Raw genomic sequence first — 20,501 nt, forward strand, 5'->3', positions numbered from 1 at the left:
TCCTGTGTAAAAACGATGCTAGAACTAGATGATCTTAGAGATTCCTTCCAACTTGGCATGCGTCTATGAATGTAATGTAGGAGCAGAAGGTATCATCTGTTGTTCATTTGACTTGGGAGATCTTTTTTTCTTCCTCTGATACAGTAGCTTTCTGTACTTCTGTGGAGGGCTTTTGTACTAATTTTTTTATTTCCTAAATATTAATATGACTGTTTTAATTGCTGAGAATTTAAAAGTATTAAATGAAGATGGCTGACTTTGGACAGACTATTCCCAGCCAATGCACTACATAGAAAGATATGGCTATTACTGCTGGGTAATAACTTTTACTTGCCTTTTTCTCTCCTTAAAAGACCCAGAGCCATGTAGCACAATAGCCAATACACACAGCTGTTTATGGAAAGAAATTTGTTCTTTGCTATCAAAATGAAACACAAGGATTAAATATTTGAGGAACAATTCCTCAATCAATATAAGAATGACTATTTTCTCATGAAAACTGAATTTTTCTAGTCTCTCTGTAATATTTGTAATCTGCAAAAATTGGTACACTTCTGAGTTCATCTTTTTCTTTCTCTAGTTCCTTGTAAAAACAACTTCATTTCTTATGGTAGTGTAACAGATCTACATTTTAAGGTTCCATACAGGTTTGGGGGTTTTTGTTAGCTTGTATTTGAGGTGACAGCCAATTTTCACATTTCACTAGCATGGCATGTAATGTACTTTGAACATTCAGAGAAAAGTCAGCTATATAAACAGAAGCCAAGAGTATTTGTATGCAAAATGGGTTGTCGTGCTATTTTCTACACAGACTCTGCATACCAGATTTCTTATCCATTGGGAAAAAGTTTTACTTGCTAGAAAATTGCATTATCCAAAAAAAGCTTTACAGGCAAGTCACTTGTTTTATGGCGATTTAGATTCCTGCTCCTACATTTACACAAAGATTATGGCACCAAGTAGGATTTACAAAAGCATAGGAATTAAAAAAAAGGGGATTCATAACACATTTCTGAGAACTGACATGACAGTTGAGCTCCTAAGTATCTACATCACTTTTGGAAACTTGGTGAAGGCTCCTGAATCCCTGGTGATAGGCTGTAGTAAATTCTGTGCAGTGGCATGGAGCTCAAACACTAGAAGCAGCATGGATTTGTTAGCAGTGCACTCTTCTTTTCTTCACCAGCACACATTAATGGAGTATTTTAACCCAGACAGTGTCCTTATATGTCCTTTCTAATGGGGATCCTCTGTATGACATAGAATAGTGCCTTGTAGACAAACTCTGAAATAGATTAGAAAATTCTGACATATTTAACTGGGCCCTTTGCTGAAAAAAGTTTGGAGTTTTCTTTACAGAGAGTTAGTATATACACAACTAGGGTGGATATTTTTATGCACCAAGCATTAAATATGGTTGTGTAATCACCAGCTCTGGTAGCATTTCTGCAGACCAAATGTTTATGATGTCTAATCTGTTTGTTGCCAAGTAACCGTATGATATGTGCTAATATAACATCTGCCATATTGGGTTTGTAGACAGAGCTTTATTTAAAGCTTGGCACATTAAATGGACAATATGTGTCAGATATCATTGTTCTCAGGCATGCTCTTCTCCCTCTGCTTACATGGACTGTGTGACTTATTTTTGGTTTTCATGTGCTATGGTAGACCTTGATTTCCTACCATGTTATGAACCAGAAAAGGTATGGAAACAAAAACTGCACAGCTGAGAGTTCAGACAAAATTTGTATAGAGATAATGCAGACCTGAAATCCTCTGTTCCAGGGTGTCTGCTGTTATAATGGAAGGATCTGTACACGCAGTATAGAACCAGGCACAACATCTGTATGATAAACTTAGGAGCTCTACAGTGCAATTTGCATGGCCTGTCCCCCATCCCACCTGCTGCATGGACACTGAGTACTCAGGATCCCTGGGGAATTCTCCAGGCTTTCTGAACCTGATTGTATGGTACAAATGTTTGATAAAAAATATAATATATAATATTAGTATATTAATGCATATTATTATATAATATACCTGCTAGAGGTATTTTGGTCCAATCATCTGCTCAGAATAGGGTCAGAGAGGGCAGGCTGCTGAAGGTTATGTCCAGTTGGGTTTTAAATCTCCAATGATGGAGACAATAAAGTATCTCTGGGAAACCTGTTCCTGTGGGTGACCTCCTGTGAAGTGAATATTTTTCCTATGTATAAGTGGAATTTCCTGTGCTTTTTTATCCTGTGCCATTGCCTCTTATCCTGTCCCTTACCCTGAGAAGAGTATTGTTCTGTTATCTTGACTTCACCCATCATGGTTTTCTAGACACGGACAAGATCCCTCTGAGGGATCTCTTCTCCAGGCTGAGCAGTTTCAGTTCTCTTGGTCTCTACTTGTCTGAAATGTTCCAATCCCTTGGTCATCACTGTCCTTATCCCTGTATGCTGGTATCTATCTTGTGTTGTAGGGTCCAGAGCTGGGAACAGCACTCCAGAAGTGTCTCATTACAGCTGAGAACAGGCAAAGGATCACCTCCAACCTGCTGCCCATGCTCTGCTTGGTGCAGCACAGGGTGCTGCTGCTCTTCCCTGCTGCAAGAGCACAGTGCTGGCTCATGGCTAACTCGTGTTCTATGACCCCAAGGTTCTTCCCTGCCAATCTGATTTTCAGCTGCTTGACCCCAGGCCTGTATTGGAGTTTGGGATTAGTGCTCCCCTGGCAATTCACCTGGTTGATCTTCATGAGGTTCCTGTCAGAGTCAGACCATTTCTCCAGCCTGTCAAGGTCCCCCTGAGTGGCAGCAGCCCTGTTGGTCATCAACCACTCTTCCCAGTTGTGTTCTGTTATCCAGATCAGTAAAGAAGTGCTGATCCAGCACTGAGTCTTGTGGTACAGGCTGCCCCAAAAGCTCTGTGCAGCTGGTTGCAGCCCTCTTTGTCCAGCAGTTCACTCAGTTTTGAACCCATCTCCCTATCCACATGCAAAGTCCATTGAGTTTGTCTGTGAGACAAAAGCCTTTCTTAAGTCAAGACAAACAGCATCAGCTGCTGTCTGCAGGTCCACTGAGCCCATCATCTCATCCCTGAGGGCTCTCAGGTGGGTTAAGCACAATTTTATCTTTGTAAATCCATGCTGACTATTCTCAATCATAACCTTGTTCTTAATAATCTTGGTACTGGTTTTCAGGACTGTTTGTTCCATCATTTTCTTAGGGATCAAGGAAAGGCTGGCCATCCTATGCTGCCAAGACCCTCCTTCTAGCCTTTCTTGAAGATTAGGAGTGATATTTGCTTTCTTACTGTCCAAAATCTCTCAACTTAAAAGCAAAACCCTTGTCTCAATAGAGTAGATAAAAAAAAAAAAAGCTTCCTTAGAGGACAGAAAAAACAAGAACAAAAAGAAAATAAAAATCTTCTCATTGTTCATGATAAAGGATTTTTTTTCAGTTTTTAGGTCACAAGAAATGATATTGTATCCCAATTCCTTGCAGAGCAAAGACTGATTCAGAAGACTAAATCACTGAAATTACTTGTAGAACAAAATGGTTCTTCTAATCTTACAAGTCTAAGACAGAAACCGAACAGAGAGAATGAGAGCAGGTCACCTTTTAAATCAGATGATTTTTAAATAGAGCAACAGGATTAAAAGGTTGAATACAAATCCTGAAAGAGAAAACTCTTTGAAATATGTAAAATTTTTAATTGCAAGGCCTTTAAATGTCAGCTCACTGGAAGACTTGAAGTGGTAAGGGTGGATAGGGTCCTCTTCTCTTTACAAGACCTCCTCAGAGGCTGAGAAATCTTACTTTGAAATGTCAGCATTATCAGCAGATTTATATCAGATTTAATTATTTAAAAAATAGAGTATCAAGAATTTCTCTTCAAAGGTCATGAGCTAGTGTATATCCAAGAACTATCTGCCCCAGCTCCAAAAAAGGAAAGAATAATAAAGCAAGACAGGAACAAGTTTCCCACTAAATACCATTCATTTCCTAAAATCATTGTTCTGATGCTACCTTCAGTGGGGTACTTTAAATTGTGGCTGAAAATCTTCCTGGTGGAAAAACACCTGGAGATGCTGGTCAACAGCAGCTGAACATGAACCAGGTGTGCCCAGGGGCCAGGAAGGCCAGTGGCACCTGGCCTGGATCAGAAATAGTGCGGCAGCAGGACTAGGGCAGGAATTGTCCCCCTGGACTGGGCACTGGTGAGGCCACACCTCAAATTTTGTGTCCAGTTTTGGGTCTCTCACTCCAAGAAAGGCATTGAGGGGCTGGAAGGGATCCACAGAGCAGACATTGGAACAGGAGGTACTTAAAAGACCTGTAGGTGTGGCACTCGGGGACATGTGCCCAAGTGGTTTATTGGATTTGACAGTGGTTTTTGGGATTTATCCATGGTTTATTGGATTGGAAAGTGCTGGGTTAACAGTTGGTCTTGGTGATCTTAAAGGTCTTTTCCATGTTTCTTTATGATTCAAATTATTCCAAAACACACTCCACTTCCTTGGGTGTGATCTAAATCTGAGACAGGGTATACAAATAATAGGGGAAAAAAGGAAACTATTGCTAAATTTCAGGGGAAATTTTAATGATTGTGAAAATTTTGAGGACAAGAAATAACAGTAAATACTTAAGTTCAATGACAGCTGTGAAGATGGGCCTGAACAAGAAAATGTAGGTATCACTGAATAATTGGACTGTGTAAATTGCGATCTTCTGGAAAGAATGATAGATTAATTGTTTAAAAAATGGGTATTTTTTCTAGTCACAGAAGATACAACTTTATGCTTCTAGCCCCATATTTTCTGTGTTTTAGCCTAGAGATAAAAGGAAGGAGAACAGGTGAAGGTAATGATATAAGAAGTCAATCTAGGATGATATGCAGAGAAGTTTTACTAGTGTATTGCACAATGCTTGCGTGATGAGAATGTATTTGTCTAACTTTTCTCATAAGTTTACCTAAATAATTTTATTTATATAACTCTGTTTTTCTTCATGAATATGACATCTTTTCGGGCAGCCTCATTGTTAAGAATACTCTGTGTGTTTCTATATGTTTCGCAAGCCTTATACAAGAGTTATAAACACACCACTTCCACAAAGACTATTCTAAAAAAAGTCATGAGCTAACATGTATATACAGGAACAGATTCCCTGACAGGTTCTGACTGAATTGCTGCTGAATAACATGCTGTTGAGCTGCTTCATTAAGCTAAAACATCAGAGGATCCTCTAGTGGAAATGTTCCTTGATACATCATTTAATTATTTTACTAACAAGAGGTTATATTTTTGATAAATGCACTGATAATATATAATCTGACATTTTTGTAGCAACAACATTCCTTTTTTTCCTCCCCAGATGACCTGATAACTCTAAGACTCAAGTAAAGGGAAAAGTTTAACAGACCATGCAGATAGACCAGGTTTTAGCATGACATTATATTGCTTTAGGAATCAGTTTTGTACAAAAAGCAGTGGTGTAGGATAGAGAAACTTTAGGCAAGACAGAAAAAATATTTTGGATATTTCAGATGCTTTAATATTTTTATTTGGCTTTTTTTTTTTGTATTATGGGTCTCTTTTATGTTTGTTTGGAGTTTTTTGTTTTGTTTTTGTTTTTTGGAGGTTTTTTTGTGTGAAACAGGGAATGCTGTCACTATAATTAGTTTTTTTAAATCAAAGATTTAGAATCTTTGCTTTATTCCTTCCCCTTTTTTTAATAAGATCAATATAAAAATCCTATGTCTGCCACAGAGAAAGAGACCAAGAGCCTACAAAGATGTTAAGCTGATATTTCACTCAGTACTTTAACTACATATATTCTGTAGTTCTTTTGTCTTTCCAGACTGCGTTAATATCTTCCATGGCAACGTGTTGATTATTTGTACTTTTTCTATGGAGATGATCTCTGGGAAATGTCATTGTGTGTTCAAGAAAACTAACATCTCCTCTGAATTCATAGGGATAGCACAAGTGTCACATCAGATTCAATTAGAGATGAGCAAATAATGAAAACCCCAACATCTGGCTGCATTTGCTCTTCTCCGGTATTCAGTGTGTTGTTAGTCTCAGGGGACTCACAGGCTTAAAACATTTTGAAAAGCTTCTTGGAAATATTCCTTCGATCTTTTAGATTTCATTTTACAATGTCTCTTCTCAGTATGCATCATGAAAACTTTTGCAACCACTTTATTGAATGCAGGTTTAGCTGTTTCTGTGCTTCCTTTTAGGAAGGGCTGATATTCAGTTAAAAGCCCTATGAAGGTCTTTTCTTAAAAAAAATTCTTATTGAAAAAATTAAAGTTTACAGCCAGTTTGGGGAAAAGTATCAGAAGAAATAATTAGGTGTGAGAAATAAAAACCATTTTCCTTTATGTGACCAAAGCAGTAGGGGTAGGGAATTGTTGTTTTGTTGTTTCTTGGGAGTTTTAATATGTGGTAAGGAGAAGACAATGAGAAAGACATAAAATGAGAGACATTTTTTTTCTGACAATGCAAGATTTATGGGAACATTTCAAAAGATAAAAGCTGATCTTCAGTAAGTCATAGTGGAAACTAAGTCAAATCAGACAGTTCATTTACTGTCATATGCCTATGGCTTTACACACATACATATCTTCAGTATCCTTATATGTATCTGCCCCAGTTTGAACTGCTTGATCCAGCATTCGCACAGTGAGGCAGAATATTCTCATAGGGCTGCTGTGCAATTCATGGCATATGTGACTTTAAATCATGCCCATGTGAATGAAAACTAATCTGAATGTAACTGAGAGCAGAGATTTAAGGTTGTTACAAGACTCAAGCAGATATAAAGAATTCCCTTCTTAAGAAAGACCTTGCCATATATTTAGTTTTTAAAAGGCATTGATGTCTCTATTGATAGATCTGAATACATAAGACTATACCTATGTAAGGAGAAATAAGAAAAAAACCCCAGCATCCTTGTGTTGCATTACTATTTTTTTCTCAGTTCACATTTACGCTGAGGAATCTGAGAGTTCTCAGTATCAAAATTCATCTAGACAGTGACTGTGTAGTTTAATGTTTGCAGCTTCAGGCTGGAAAAAATTTTATTGCAGTCTACTGTAGAGTACTGCTACTTCATTTTCTTTTAAACATTTCTATTAAAACAAAGAAACCAAACATAAACGTATACATCAGAGTTTTTTCAAGGCACTGAAATTATCAACTGGAACGCTATAGTTTTTCCTTCTATTATTATAATTGCTTATGATTCCTGAATATGGCCATTGATGTCAACTTCATAACTGAGGACTTCCCAATGACAGTGCCTTATTTTCAGAGCCCTCTCATGAAGTAGACACTTTAAAATAGCAATCTAAACCCAGATTCATTGTAAAACTCATGGGTTTAGGTTCAAACCTTCTCCTCTGATGCTGGCATAAGATAACCATGCTTGACAATGCTTGGATAAATGTTCAGATGAGGTAGTTGGAAGGGTGAGTGCACCCCATGCTCTTCACAGCCAGGCCCAGGACAACTCTGAGAGCAGGGGGAGCAGACAACAATCCCAGGCACTGCTACAGTGTTTTGAAATGATTTGGTTTGGAAGGGGCTTCAGACATGATCTGGTTTCAACCCTTCTGCCATGGACAGGGTCATCTTCCACTGGACAAGATTTCTCAGGGCCTCATCCAGCCTGGCCTTTAACACTTCCAAGATGGTGCATCCACAGATTCCATGGGCAACTTATTCAGCTTTATAGTCAGTCAAACCTCCTCTATGTTCTCCTCAGATATCCCTCCTCGGACTGAAGTATCATATCTTCATAATTATCTGCCTATGATAAAATTGGAACAACAAGTATAGGAGAAAAAGAAACACAAGCTCAGAAAATTAGCAAGGAAGTACATGGCAACGAGAAACTCTCTGAAGTTTCTAAACACGAACCAAGAGATGGAGTCCTTTTGAACTGTGGGTTGAATTCAAAAAAACAGTGCAGGCTTCATAAAAAGAACTCCATGTCTCTGATGTCCTTTGATTTCAAAGTGTAGGAATGTTTTCTGTTTGCATAGCAATGAATTCTTCCCCGTGTTTAATCCTGTGCTATAGTTACAATATCTTCCAGGGACAAGTCAGTCATTTTTTCTAAAAATGGTCTAAGTTCATAAACATAAGTGGTTTAATCTCATTGTGTTATCTCAAATCTCAGAAAGATCAGAAGGATTTTCATCCTCAAAATGTAATTTTTACTTCAATAAAACATTTGAACAAGAAATGTTGTAAAATATATATATAACTCAGACTGGACAAGTAAGGCAACTATTCCTGTGTATTTTTGCCTGGAATGAAATGTACAGACAATAAACTGGCTTTCTGATTTGCAGAGATAATTCCACAAAACCCTGTCTTCCTCTAAGAAATTAAAAGCTTTTGTAGTTATTTTCAAGGGAGAATCTGAGAGCCCTTCATAAAACAGACATAAATCTAGATCTTCAGAAATATAATTTTTCTATTTTAAAGTTCATGCATTTTGAGGCAGCTCCATTTTGATGTCCTGATTAGTGCTATTTTGAGATACAGGTTGAATTAAGATTTCTTCATTACATGAGTTAAAATCTAACAGTTGGCTGGTCTCCCCAAACAACAATGTTTTGCACAGAGCAAGTGCATGTACGTATCCTGTGACCACATTCATCTAAAGCTAAAGCAACAGCGTAGGAAGAGGAGTATGGAAGGCAGTGGCTGATGTAAAAATATTATCTTCTGGCCAGTTTCCAGCAGGGTGACTGATGGTGGTGGCTCTCACTTTCATTACCTCAAGACAAATTCTTCAATACGTTTTAAATGTACATCCAATCTGATAGACATGGAATGTGAATTTAGTCACTTTTTCTCTGAGCAGGATCAATATGTCTGCAGCTGACTGGTATCTCTGAAGTTGTATATTAATTTTTAATAAATCTTTGGAATTGGTTAGTTCAGCTTTTTATTTTTTTAAACTTTTGTTTACTTCAAGTTTGACACATATTTGTTTTCAAACCATTCATCAGTGATGGTTCAGAAGTCAAACATAAGATGAGCTGTAAACTTGATTTATGATCAAATAGCTTTCTTTTAAAAGGCACTGACCTATCAATCCCAATTGTTTTTAAAGAGGAATATACCAATTTTGATTAAGTGTGTCTGGGATAATGTTCTTGACTCTTAAGTGGGGGGGTGTGAGGGTGGTGAAAAACAAAAGAAAAAAAAAAGTGAGAAGGAAAGAGAAAGAAAAAAATCAAGAGGGAGGAACGGAAAAGTGAATCCATGCATCCGTAGATAATAATATCCAGGAACTCAGATTCTTGCCAAGAGACTTGAGAATTCCCTCATGCAAGAATAGGAATCCAAGCACTCTGTTCCTCCTGTATGACAGCCATGTTGACAAGTACTACCTTGTGGGAAGAGGATCTTCTCTTTATATTTTTAAACATATTCAAAAGAATTTTTGTTCTTTGCATACAGCACAGAACAGGAAGTGCTTTCAAACCATGGATATTTTTGTAGGACACGAAAATTATTGCCTTCCTGCAGCTATTTATTTAAAAAAAAAAAAAAATTAAAGGTATTTAACTTATTTAAGAGACCAGATGTAGTTGTGAGTTCTAAAATTTTGTTAGGTTCTTGCTATTTAGGAAAAGTTTAGGAAAAAAGGATTTAATTTTGCTTCTGCTGTTCTATTTAGTAGATAACTGTGGCTCAATATATCCATCTGAAAATAATATTGATCACACATGGCCTAGTTAAGAAGTCATTCCCCATGATTTTAAGGACATGAAAAAGATTATAGGAGACACATAGATCTACTCCCAAGTTTCTAAACTAAATGAGTAATTCTATGTTGTCCATTGATGTTGCTGTCTGTGGAGAGTGTACATTTGAGAGGTGTAGAGGTAGCTAGAGAAATTCCCTCCTCTGCATCATTCCACTGGGATTAACATTCCAGAACGTATTTGCACACATTTTCAGGCTAAGAAATGGATCGAATAACAGACACTAAAAGCCGTGGTTGACTGAGGAAAAGTTTCAGATCACCTTGGAAAATTAGATATTTTAAGCACATATAGTTATTAAAATTCTTTTCCTTACCTATATAACTCATATTCACAGTATTTCCCAACAGTCTAAAGCTCTGGAATGCAGAGTACCCAAGGGTACTTTTACTTTTCTGGACAGGGGAAGGAGTTGGCCCTGAGAAATATGATTGCTTATGGGACAGATATACAATAGTGCACTCTCAGCAAAATGGGAGAAATGGGTGACAAAGTAAAGAAGAGAGATGTTCCTTCAGGAGGCCCTGAAAAATTGGAGAAAATCATGGAGTCTAATAAAGGCAAAGGTTATGTCTTGGTCTAGAAGTGGAAGAATCCTGGGCAGCAGAGCAGAACCTGGGACTGACTGAGTAGGAAAAAGCTTTTCATGAATGGTCCTGTCAGCCCAGGTGAACAATAAGTTGAGCATGAGGAGGTGAAGTCCAACTGCACAGCTCTTGGCAAGAGTTTAGCCAACATGTCCAGGAGGGTGAACCATTCCCAGTCCTGTGGTGTCTGTGAGGCCACACCTGGGACACTGACAAGTTTTCAGCTCTTTGCTGTTCAAAAAGACAGACGTACTGAACCAAGTCCAGCACAGGGCCACTGGGTGGTTGGCAGCTGGAACACCTGAAGTGGTGAAATCTGCATCCACAGAGAATTTCAAAATATGACTGGATGAGGTCCTGAAATCCTGCTCTATTGGGCCTGCTTCCAACAGGAAGTGGGATCATTCAGCTTCCAAAGGATCCTTCCAGCTTACATGCTCCTGTGAGTTTGATACACCAGTTATGGCCTAATTTATTATTTTCAGCAGCATTTTATTTATGTTAAATTTATGTTAAAGGATGTTAAATTATGTATTAAATCTCATAAATTAAACCTGGTATAAATTTTATAACAACTTCATATTTCTGTTGAAGTATGATTTATCTCCACACATCCTGGGCCTATTCATTTAAAAATAGAAAACTTCTTAGAGGCCGAAGATACAGGATCATAAAAGTAATGTTGATCTTTGCTTAAACTGATAAAAATGCTGGTTTCTAATCTATTTATTCATTGCATTCAGATAAACTCCACAAGTTACTATATCTTTACTTACAATGAGGGAACTTTGCTCACAGTTTCAAAACAGATTTAGAACAACACTGACTCAGAAGACGTTATCTGATGAATAGTAATTGAGTTGAGAATGACAGAACAGCAAAATTAAATTTTAATTCATAATGAATGTTAAAAAAATGGCAATGTGCTGATGAATTATGTGCCTTTACAGAGAAGCTAAGAAATGGGAATGACTAATTTTACAGTTTAAGAAGAAAATATATTTGGAATCCTTTTCCTTTCCACCCACTTTAGCTTTTAAGGGAAAAAAAAAATAAAAGAGAGAGAGACAAAAAGGGATAAAAAGAATTAACATTAGTGTAAAGAGAAGTAACAAGCCAGAGATGACGCCAAAAATCTTTCACAACTGCAGCTCTCTCCAAAGCCTGTAGTGCAGAATGATTTCCCATAGAGACTAGGAGCTGTAAGAAGAATGAGCTGAGAGAAGATTTGTGGACCAAGTACACGTCTTTTACCACTCCACTGAATTTTGATTCGTTGCTAGGTCTGATTTGTTAACACCTCTGATACCAACAGGTTGGGTTTATGCTTTTATCATACAAAGGATAATCTCTGTAAAGCAGAAACTTGAGTTGATAATGGTTCCATTCTTTAATTGTTGCAAAGTTTAAATTAATGCTGTACCTTTTGAAATTATTTAAAGGTTTAAAGTTTTTATTTTACTAAAAGACCAGAGGAAACATAGTGAAGAGAATGCAAATAAACTTCTGCTATTCCACTGACAGGAGATGAGTGTGTTTAGTAGATTAAGCTCATACACATATGGGTATGTGTGTGTGTGTCAGTAAGAAAAGGAGCATTGATTTTGACAAGTTGAAGGGAACAAATATTCTAGAGCTATATCAAAATGTCAAATGTATTTTAAATCTGCGACAGCCCATAATCTGTGTTAAAAACTGAAGTATGAATTGATGTTGAAAAGCCGAATATCAAAACGTTGCAGGTGACTAGAAAAGTTGGAAATTTCCCATGAATATTTACTATCAGTATTAAAGGAAAAAAAAAATCATTCTTTTTTTCTTTTTTTCATATGGCATGCACTCATCTGTCAGACATAGTAAAGTAACTTGCTACTAACAAGAGTGGTAATAATCAATGTCACTTCTATGGATTAAGCAGACAGATGTTATATTCAGTAGAATAGCATGGTTTTTATACATGCATGTTTGGACCACACTTCACCAACCTTCAGAAGGTTTTTGACCACCACAAAACTCTTTCTATGATATTCTGGATAATATTTAGAAAAAGAGAATTATCTATTTCAGTGCATTTTTTTTTGGGGGGGGGGGTGGTTTTGGTTGGTTGGTTTGGGGTTTGTTTGTTTGTTTGTTTGTTGGCTTTTGGGGTTTTTTTCTTGTTTTTTTTCTTGGTTTTGTTTTTGGGGTTTTTTTCTGCTTGGTTATTTGGGTTTTTTTTGTGGGAATTTAAAGATATTACTTTTTTAATACAAGGGCCTTTAATTTTGGGGCTATATTTCCTGTCAAAGCAAAAACATTTACAGCTACTGAAGGCATGAACATTACTGAAAGAAAAGAAAAACCAAAGCCTTCTTGAAATAAAAGGTATAAAACTAAGTCTTGGTCTACCCAATAATAATCAGAACACTACATATGTGAATTTCTTTCTTTTCTAGCACCACTAACAGATAAACCACCAAAGCTTTTACACCCCTTGGAGACTAAGCTAACAATTCAGGAGACCCAGTTAGGTAAGTAGCAAACATAAGCTCTGTTCAATTTATATGAAGGAATTTGATGTGTTAATGTATGATGGTAGTGTGATGTCATGTTGACATTAATAATTCTATTGAAATTATATTAAACATGCGTTGCTTCCATGCAGAGATGTATGACATATCAGCTACAAGATTGTTTTTCATTAAAAAAAATCTTAATAATTAATACTGAATGCTAAGCTTTTGGTTACTGATACTAGGTTTCATCTTGCTGAAAGTCAAGAGTATCTGAACTTTTCTTTCTAAACTTTCTGTTTTCTGGATGTTTATACAGAAATGTTTATACAGTATGTTTATATGTTTATACTTACTGTGGGATTCATTGGGATTTTGTGATTTAAGTTCTGCTCAGAAGACTTCTGTGCTTTGTTGGCTGCTACAGAATTGCAAACATATTCCTTAGTTACAAAGGTTGTGCTGGGCAAATAATCCAGTAAATAGTAGTGTTATCATAATAGCATCTGATTATTCTAAATGCATGGATATTTATGTATAGATGAATGAAGAGAAATTGATGCATGAAGAAAGTATTTTGTTTCATTTTTTCTAGTCTAGTGGATGGTGAGTATGATTGGTCACTTTAGTCTCCTACTGTTGCAGAGGTAATGAAGGCTCCAAAACTGAGTGTATGAGTTACTAGATTTTGCAAGATTTAGCAATTTATCTCTTTTTGTGGATTGGCAATGAGGGCAACTTGTAAGAAACAAACAGTAGGTTACACTGGAATTATGCTTTGGTGTCAGAACAGTAACCTATTGATAGATTTTCTAGCATGTTGGCTACAGGAGAAAATGGAAACCAATCTGGTGGAAACAAATCTCATAGAAAAATATATATATAAATCTCACAGAAAAAAACCAAAACAACCTGCAAGTAAAGCTCAGTACATTTTGCAACACGATCTCAAAAAAGCAGAAGGCTTGCAAATTAATTCTGACAGTCACTGGCAGAGTATTTTATGGTGTTTACCATCTTATGCCTAATAGTGGCCAGAGAATTACTCATATTTTCATTGATAACAATAATAAACTATTACTTTGAAGGATTCAGGCTATCCAGGTAAATTTTTGATATCCTGATATCTATATCTATATACAAATATATATATATTAGAAACTATTATATAGGAAAGGACACGTAGCATGTTTCCATCTAGAGCTACTTTCTATTGTTCTAAAGGTTTTGTTTCTGATACACTAACTCAGAAAATATTTCCTGTATGCCAGTCCTAAATGATTTTACATTGTTTGAACACAAGAGTGGGGAACAGAGAACAAAGTGACTGCACACTTGTTTATTAACTAATGTTTCTAACTGAGATATTTTTGATGAAAAAAGAAAAACCAAAATGCAGAACCTTTCTGGGCTTTGATGTTTTCCTGCTAAATCCACTGTATGGTGAGCCTATTTCAAGAAGAGTGTAATTATTAATGGCTAGCTAGAGGTTTTTTGTCTATGAGTTTTAAAATTAATCTCAGTTTTGATTTCTAACAGTTCTAAGAAACATCAAATAATTTGAAAATAGCTGGGTTTGGAAAAGACTTTTCAGAAAACTAAGTAGCTGTTGGTGAATATGAGTTAACTTGAAAACATCACTTTCAGACACAGATGGGAAAGCCTGACCATAAATTAACGTGAAGTTACAGTACTTATCCTTATATCAAGAAGCTACAAGAATATATTGACTTGTTGTTTAAAAGCCCTTGAAAAATCTATAAGAACTGGAACAAGTTAAAAAACCCCACAGTTCCCTAACATGAAAACTGTGTTTTTCTGCTCTTAGATTTAATGCCTTGGTCTTGCTGGATAACCTTCAAAAGGTCTGTGTTTCCCTGAGGAAAGTCAGTGTTCATTTCTGGGGGTCAGTTCATACCTTGGAAAAGATGCAGAATATTCGAATGTTGGAATAATGCCAAGGTTCACTTAGGTAGCTGTCGTAGCCAGGAGAATCCTACTCAGCTGAGACTTGGCGTGGCCACATTTTGTGACCAGTCTAGACACTGCCAGAAAATGTTAGTCCTCCAGAGTGTGTTTGGGATGGTGTGTTTGTCCCTTACTTGGAAAATAAAAGTGTTGGTGGACACTGGAGAAGTGGAATGGGTGGTGTTCACATTCTCAAAGAGAAGACAGAGCAAGGAACTAGGAGCTTGGGGCAGGCAAGGATTTCTTTAGCAGGGAGCTGGGGCAATCCCTGCTCTCCTCCCACATTTCTGTTCTTCTCACCTTCCAGCCCTCCACTTGGAGCTGGAAATGAAAGAGGTTACATGTGTCAGAGAATGTTCTGGGAGGTCATACCTACCTTACAGGCATGTGTGTTGCTTCAGGTGCACATGATGTACTGAAAAGTCAGCAGTGATGTCCACCTCCAAATCTTTCCCTGCTGGCAGGCCCCTCTGGAGCAGTGCTGGGCACACTTCTGGGGAAGACCTCAGTAATGCCAGTATTGCAAGGATAATACCAGTATTTCTGTTGAAAGAGCTACTGGAATTCAGTTCTTGACCAGGATACTTCCATGCAGTATCTTAATCGAGGTGTATCTAACTCCCAAGACATATCTAAGACATATCCCATTCATTTGGCTCCACCACTGCTGGGTGACAGACATGTAAGACATAGTGGCTCCTTCTATACACAGCATTTAAAACTCATGTCATGGGACCACAAACCTATTGTGTTATTATTTTGTTTGGCTTCCATAAAACAACATCAGACCAGGATATTACTGCAAGAAGGAGTTTCTCTAAGGGGTGACTGGTATGGCTTAAGTCAGAATTGTTGAGGCAAAAGGTGAGAATCCAGAAATGGAGAATCTGCACATCTCAGTCCTAGGAATCCACATGCTCCCATCACATCAAGTTTTCCACAGCTGTTTGAGGAAAAGGCGTCATGCTATTCAGCTGGTTTCTGGGAGTGTGGTAGGCATGGCTGCACTACAACCAACAACTTTAGAGAGTCACAGGTACCTTGATAACATCTGAAATACCTGTTTATTTATACCAATGCCAATATATTGAATAGCAACTAGAAATGCACAAGATAGAAGCACAGGATGAAAATTGAAGGAGAAGTTAATTTCTCAAAGGCTTCTCAAAGAAAATAGCATGGGAGAGCTAAGGAATGAAGTACAAAAAACCTAGGTTCTAGGTTTTTCTAGGATCTTTTCCTAGTGGAAATAAAGATTAGTTTCTGGACTTAATGTTTCTCTGTTTGCTACTTCACTTCCAATTTTGCAATCAATTACTTAATCCTGTTGCAAAGATAAAAAATGCTAATTACATTTAAGCTTTTCTTCTGTTGAAAGGGCTTTTAGGTAGATATGTGACCCCGCTACAAACTACTTCTCTGGAAAAAACATTTCCAGATAAAATGTTATGTTAAATACACTCTGCAAAAGACTGTGTCCTGCAAAGCTTAGAGCTGTAAGCAGAAGAGTGTTTTCAGCTCTGAGCCACTCTGTGGCCTGGCAGCATATGCCAGGGAGAGAAAAACTGGCAATTCAGGGGAGGCAAGGCATAAGAATGAGGAACATCATGACCATTCCACAATATTCTTCTTACCTTCAACGTGCTAACCGTATCAAGTGTACAAATCCCCGATAGCATAAGACTCCCTTGTAATAATAATGAAAACACAAACCTGAAAACACTAATAAAGACCTGTTCAGGAAGGAATTAATTACACATTGTTCTTTATATATCAGAAATCCTAAAACTTTGGGTAACTATATTTTTAATTATAGAGAAATGCAGATGTTTCATATTTATAATAGAAATATATAATATCTGTTATGTGCAAATGTATTTTAAAAATTATATTCTGGAATTTTTATTGGTAATTTCTGAGTCTTTTCACTTTCACCTTTCAGGTTACAGTGTTTTTCAAACCAGCACTGTCCAATATCTGCCCCCCTCAAGGAAATAAAGAATACTATTAGCCAGACTCAAAAAAGTCTGATTTCAGTAACCAATTGGTTCATGTCATGGTACTAAAAAAGACAAATGTGATTCCAAAACAGACAAATCTGGATTAAAAAATTACAAAATATGAAATAATTATATAAAACACCTCAAAAGCTAGCTAGTCCTCCCCACTTTCTCAATGTGCCTCCTGGTACTGCACAAGGCTGCAATTTTACATAAGAAAATTCACCCAGAAAAATAAAGCTATTGCCGAGTTATTTTTAGCTAAGTAAGCTTGATGTTAGAGAAAAGAAACAAAACAAAACAAAACAAAAAAGCCAAAACAAACAAACAAGTTAAAAAAATGAATAAAATATTTCCAGCACTATATGAATGGACCTAAAAGATAAATTTGCACAGGAACCAAGACACTTTCCCTGTCATCTGAACAAAGTGAATTTTCCTAAATTTTATCCAACCCAAAACATTATTTGTGACCAAATATGCAGTAAATACCTGTCCTGTTTTTATCTAGGACATTATTTTGAGAAAATTAAATTCACTATTACATAGTGAATTAGGGATTTCTTTTTTGTCACCCTTTCCTGCACAGAATCAAACAAAAAAATTCTTTGAACTACTTATAGCATATTATTTTTAAGGTAGTAATAGAAAGAAGCTCCCCATCAGGGACAGAAGAATGCTGGTTCATTTATAGCACTCTGTTGTCCTAAAAATCTTCCACAGAAATTGACCTTGTTAACGATAAATGCTATCCTTAACTAGATTAATCAGTAGATGTATAAATAAATTAACTAAAGTGATATGCAATAACCAGCAATCAGTGACTCCTTTCAGGATGGAAATTGAATTGAAAGAATATTGAGAATTTTAAGTTTTATTTTTACAGATTACATTTAAATTCTCTATTCACTTCTTTTTTTTCTTTACATGATGAATTTCAAGTTTATTAGATTACATCAACTGTCTTTAAACAAAATTGAACCTTTTTTCTTGATCATGTGTTTCAATTGGACACTTGTTCTTTGATATATTCTATGGTTAGAGTAACATAATATGGCAACGGTTTCACACAGGAGTAATTAAAACTTTAAATTCACAATTTACTTCCACAATATCATCTAATTTTTTTTATATTTATCTAAGAGCTTGGATTATCCTTCTAAAAGACAACCTGGCGTATTTTGAAAAGAAAAAAAAATCTTTTTTTCTGTTTGAAGTATTTATTGCAAAAAGTTAGATTTGAACAAACTAATATTTTAAGAGCTTTTTTTATTGAGAAATTTATAACCTCACTGTTCTGAAATGTTCTGGTTTAATATTATATCAATTCCTGGTCTTAACTCACCTAGTGAAACATTAGGGAAAACGTTGCTGAAAAACTCATGTAGTTAATGACTTAACTGCAGACTAGTTCATTAAAAGTGAAATATTTGAAATCTAGTATCAATAGATAAAGAATATATATGCTATCAGCATATGGAAAACACAACAAGCAAAACCACAACAAAACCTCAAGCAAACAAAAAAACCCACAAAAACAAACAAAGAAACAAAACTGAAAGTGTCTTTGACAATTTTTCCTACCAAGATATAAATGAAAATATAAATCAACCATTCAGGAAAATCTTACACAGGGGAACATTTATCTGATAAAGAAGTTTCCATATTGCTGTTAATTTTGCTGTCTTTTTGTCAAAGATAACAGCTAGATGTGCCAACCAGTTCAAGCCCTGTTTTAGCAGGCTCTGAGTACCATCATGAGAGACACACACGGAAAAACGGAGAGCCCCTGAAGTGTCACAAGCAGAAATAATAACAACAGTGAGGGTTGTTAGTCGTTTAAGCAAATTTAGTAAATATAAGTATTATCTTCTGGATTTTTATAAATGTGCTCAAGCTGGATCATTTGGTTGGAAGGGAAGAAATGATTAAAAAGGTTCTCTTTATTTCTCTGACGCAGTGCTATTAGGAAGTTCAGAATATCAAAATATATACTTTAGCATGTATGCAATTTTTTTGCACTCAAACCAGATGCAACCTAACCAAAATTACATACAGACTCTTTTACATGTTCTACTTTAAATAGGGAAAATACCTTCTTTTTTTTTTTTTTTTTTCACAATTTCAGCTCAGCTTTCAAATTCCAAAGGCAGAAGTATAGCATTAAAATGTGCTCCCAACAAGGGTCTTGACATAGGAAAAATAAAAAAATCTAGTGAAGAGGGTGATAAGGGAGGTTTTAGTCTCTAAAATCTGACTATCCAAAAAAACCCCCCAAAACACCTGCAAGTGTCTGCAAGACACTCCCTCTTTTAAACTTTTAACCTTCAGATTGCATTAATTCTACTATTCTGTAGCTGAGGCTGTCCATGAAGGGCCTAATACAGTTTACTGAAGAGACAATAAATAATAAATGACTCAGAACATGCAACTGCACCAAGAAAAAGTTTGCAGTTGCAGCGCAGTGACAACGTGTCAGCTGATTTTCCTTCCACTCTTTTTCCTAATTTAATCAAATCCTAATAGGTCATGGTTAAGATATTAAAAATAGCATATGTATTTTAAAGCTTTCTTTTTCTCTCTTTACCCACTTGTGCGAGTCTGAGAATAAATATATATATATATATATATATATATGTATACCTAATCTCTCCCTATATATATAAATGTATATATATATGGAAAAAAAATTGACAATGCATTTGTTCAAATTTTATCCCACTTTATCAATGCTTTCTCTGCAACACATTAAACACATTATTCTGATTTAATGGTGGAAGAGCAAAACTCTTTTTTTCATGCTAGGCTATATTCCATTGAGGAATGTCTGCTCTAGGTACTATTTTCCATCCTTAGCTGTGAAGCATCTAAACAGGATTTAATGAGAACAAAAGTGTCTGTTCAGTATCTCTATAGCTGTGTACATTGATTCTTTATGTAAAGTTTAGCTATATGAAAATATTCTATTTCAGATTGCTTGTGCAATACAATCAGTTTATTTTGATAGTATGAGAGAAGACCATGAGACCTGAGAAGACTTTCCATGTCAGTTGGATAGTCCAGAAAACTGGGTTTCTCTTTAAGACTTAAACAATCAAAAATTTTATGTTCCTCACTAGTGGAGTAAAATATACTCAGTTACAGCAAAACCTTTGTAGGAATACTCTGTGGCAGACAGCAGGATATAAATTATTGTAACCAAGATCATAATAAGTACACAAAGCAAGAAATGCAATTTAGGCACATATAGTACATTATTTCGAGTGAAATATAGTCCTAAAAAGACTTTAATTTTGTACATTTGAAACATCAGTATTCGTATTGTTCTTTGATCATCTATTGCCAGATTTTTTGCTTCAAGCTATACTTTGTATTTCTGAATTTTATGTCGGGACTTCATCATATATGATGCTGAAAAACATACGAGTGGTTCTCTGCATTAAAAAAGACCCCAAACCATCATACAATGGTGTTACGCAAAAATATTAAAATGTTAAACAGCAAATGTCAAACTCAGAATTAAATATTGTGTACCATCATTAATAACTGTATTTAAATTAACTAACTCCTCCAGAATATTGTGCTGTAGGGATACAGGTCTCCTGTGAGCAGCAAAGCTAATCATATATAAAGTGGATCTCAAGAACAATGTATTGGTCAAATAAGAAT

General features: G+C 36.0%; 1 protein-coding gene across 2 annotated transcripts in view; it reads left to right on the forward strand.

Annotated features, from left to right (window-relative positions):
- IL1RAPL1 (interleukin 1 receptor accessory protein like 1) overlaps nt 1-20,501 on the forward strand; it is a 678,979-nt gene that overhangs the window by 505,135 nt on the left and 153,343 nt on the right. For both annotated transcript variants that reach the window (XM_066176970.1, XM_066176971.1), the window contains one exon: nt 12,808-12,882. In XM_066176970.1, the coding sequence (XP_066033067.1) occupies nt 12,808-12,882 (75 nt within the window). The remainder of the gene's footprint in view (nt 1-12,807; nt 12,883-20,501) is intronic.

The sequence above is a fragment of the Chamaea fasciata genome, unplaced genomic scaffold (assembly GCF_029207755.1).
Source record: "Chamaea fasciata isolate MVZ Bird 193981 ecotype frontalis unplaced genomic scaffold, bChaFas1.0.hap1 SCAF_2, whole genome shotgun sequence".
Classification (NCBI taxonomy): Eukaryota; Metazoa; Chordata; class Aves; order Passeriformes; family Sylviidae; genus Chamaea; species Chamaea fasciata.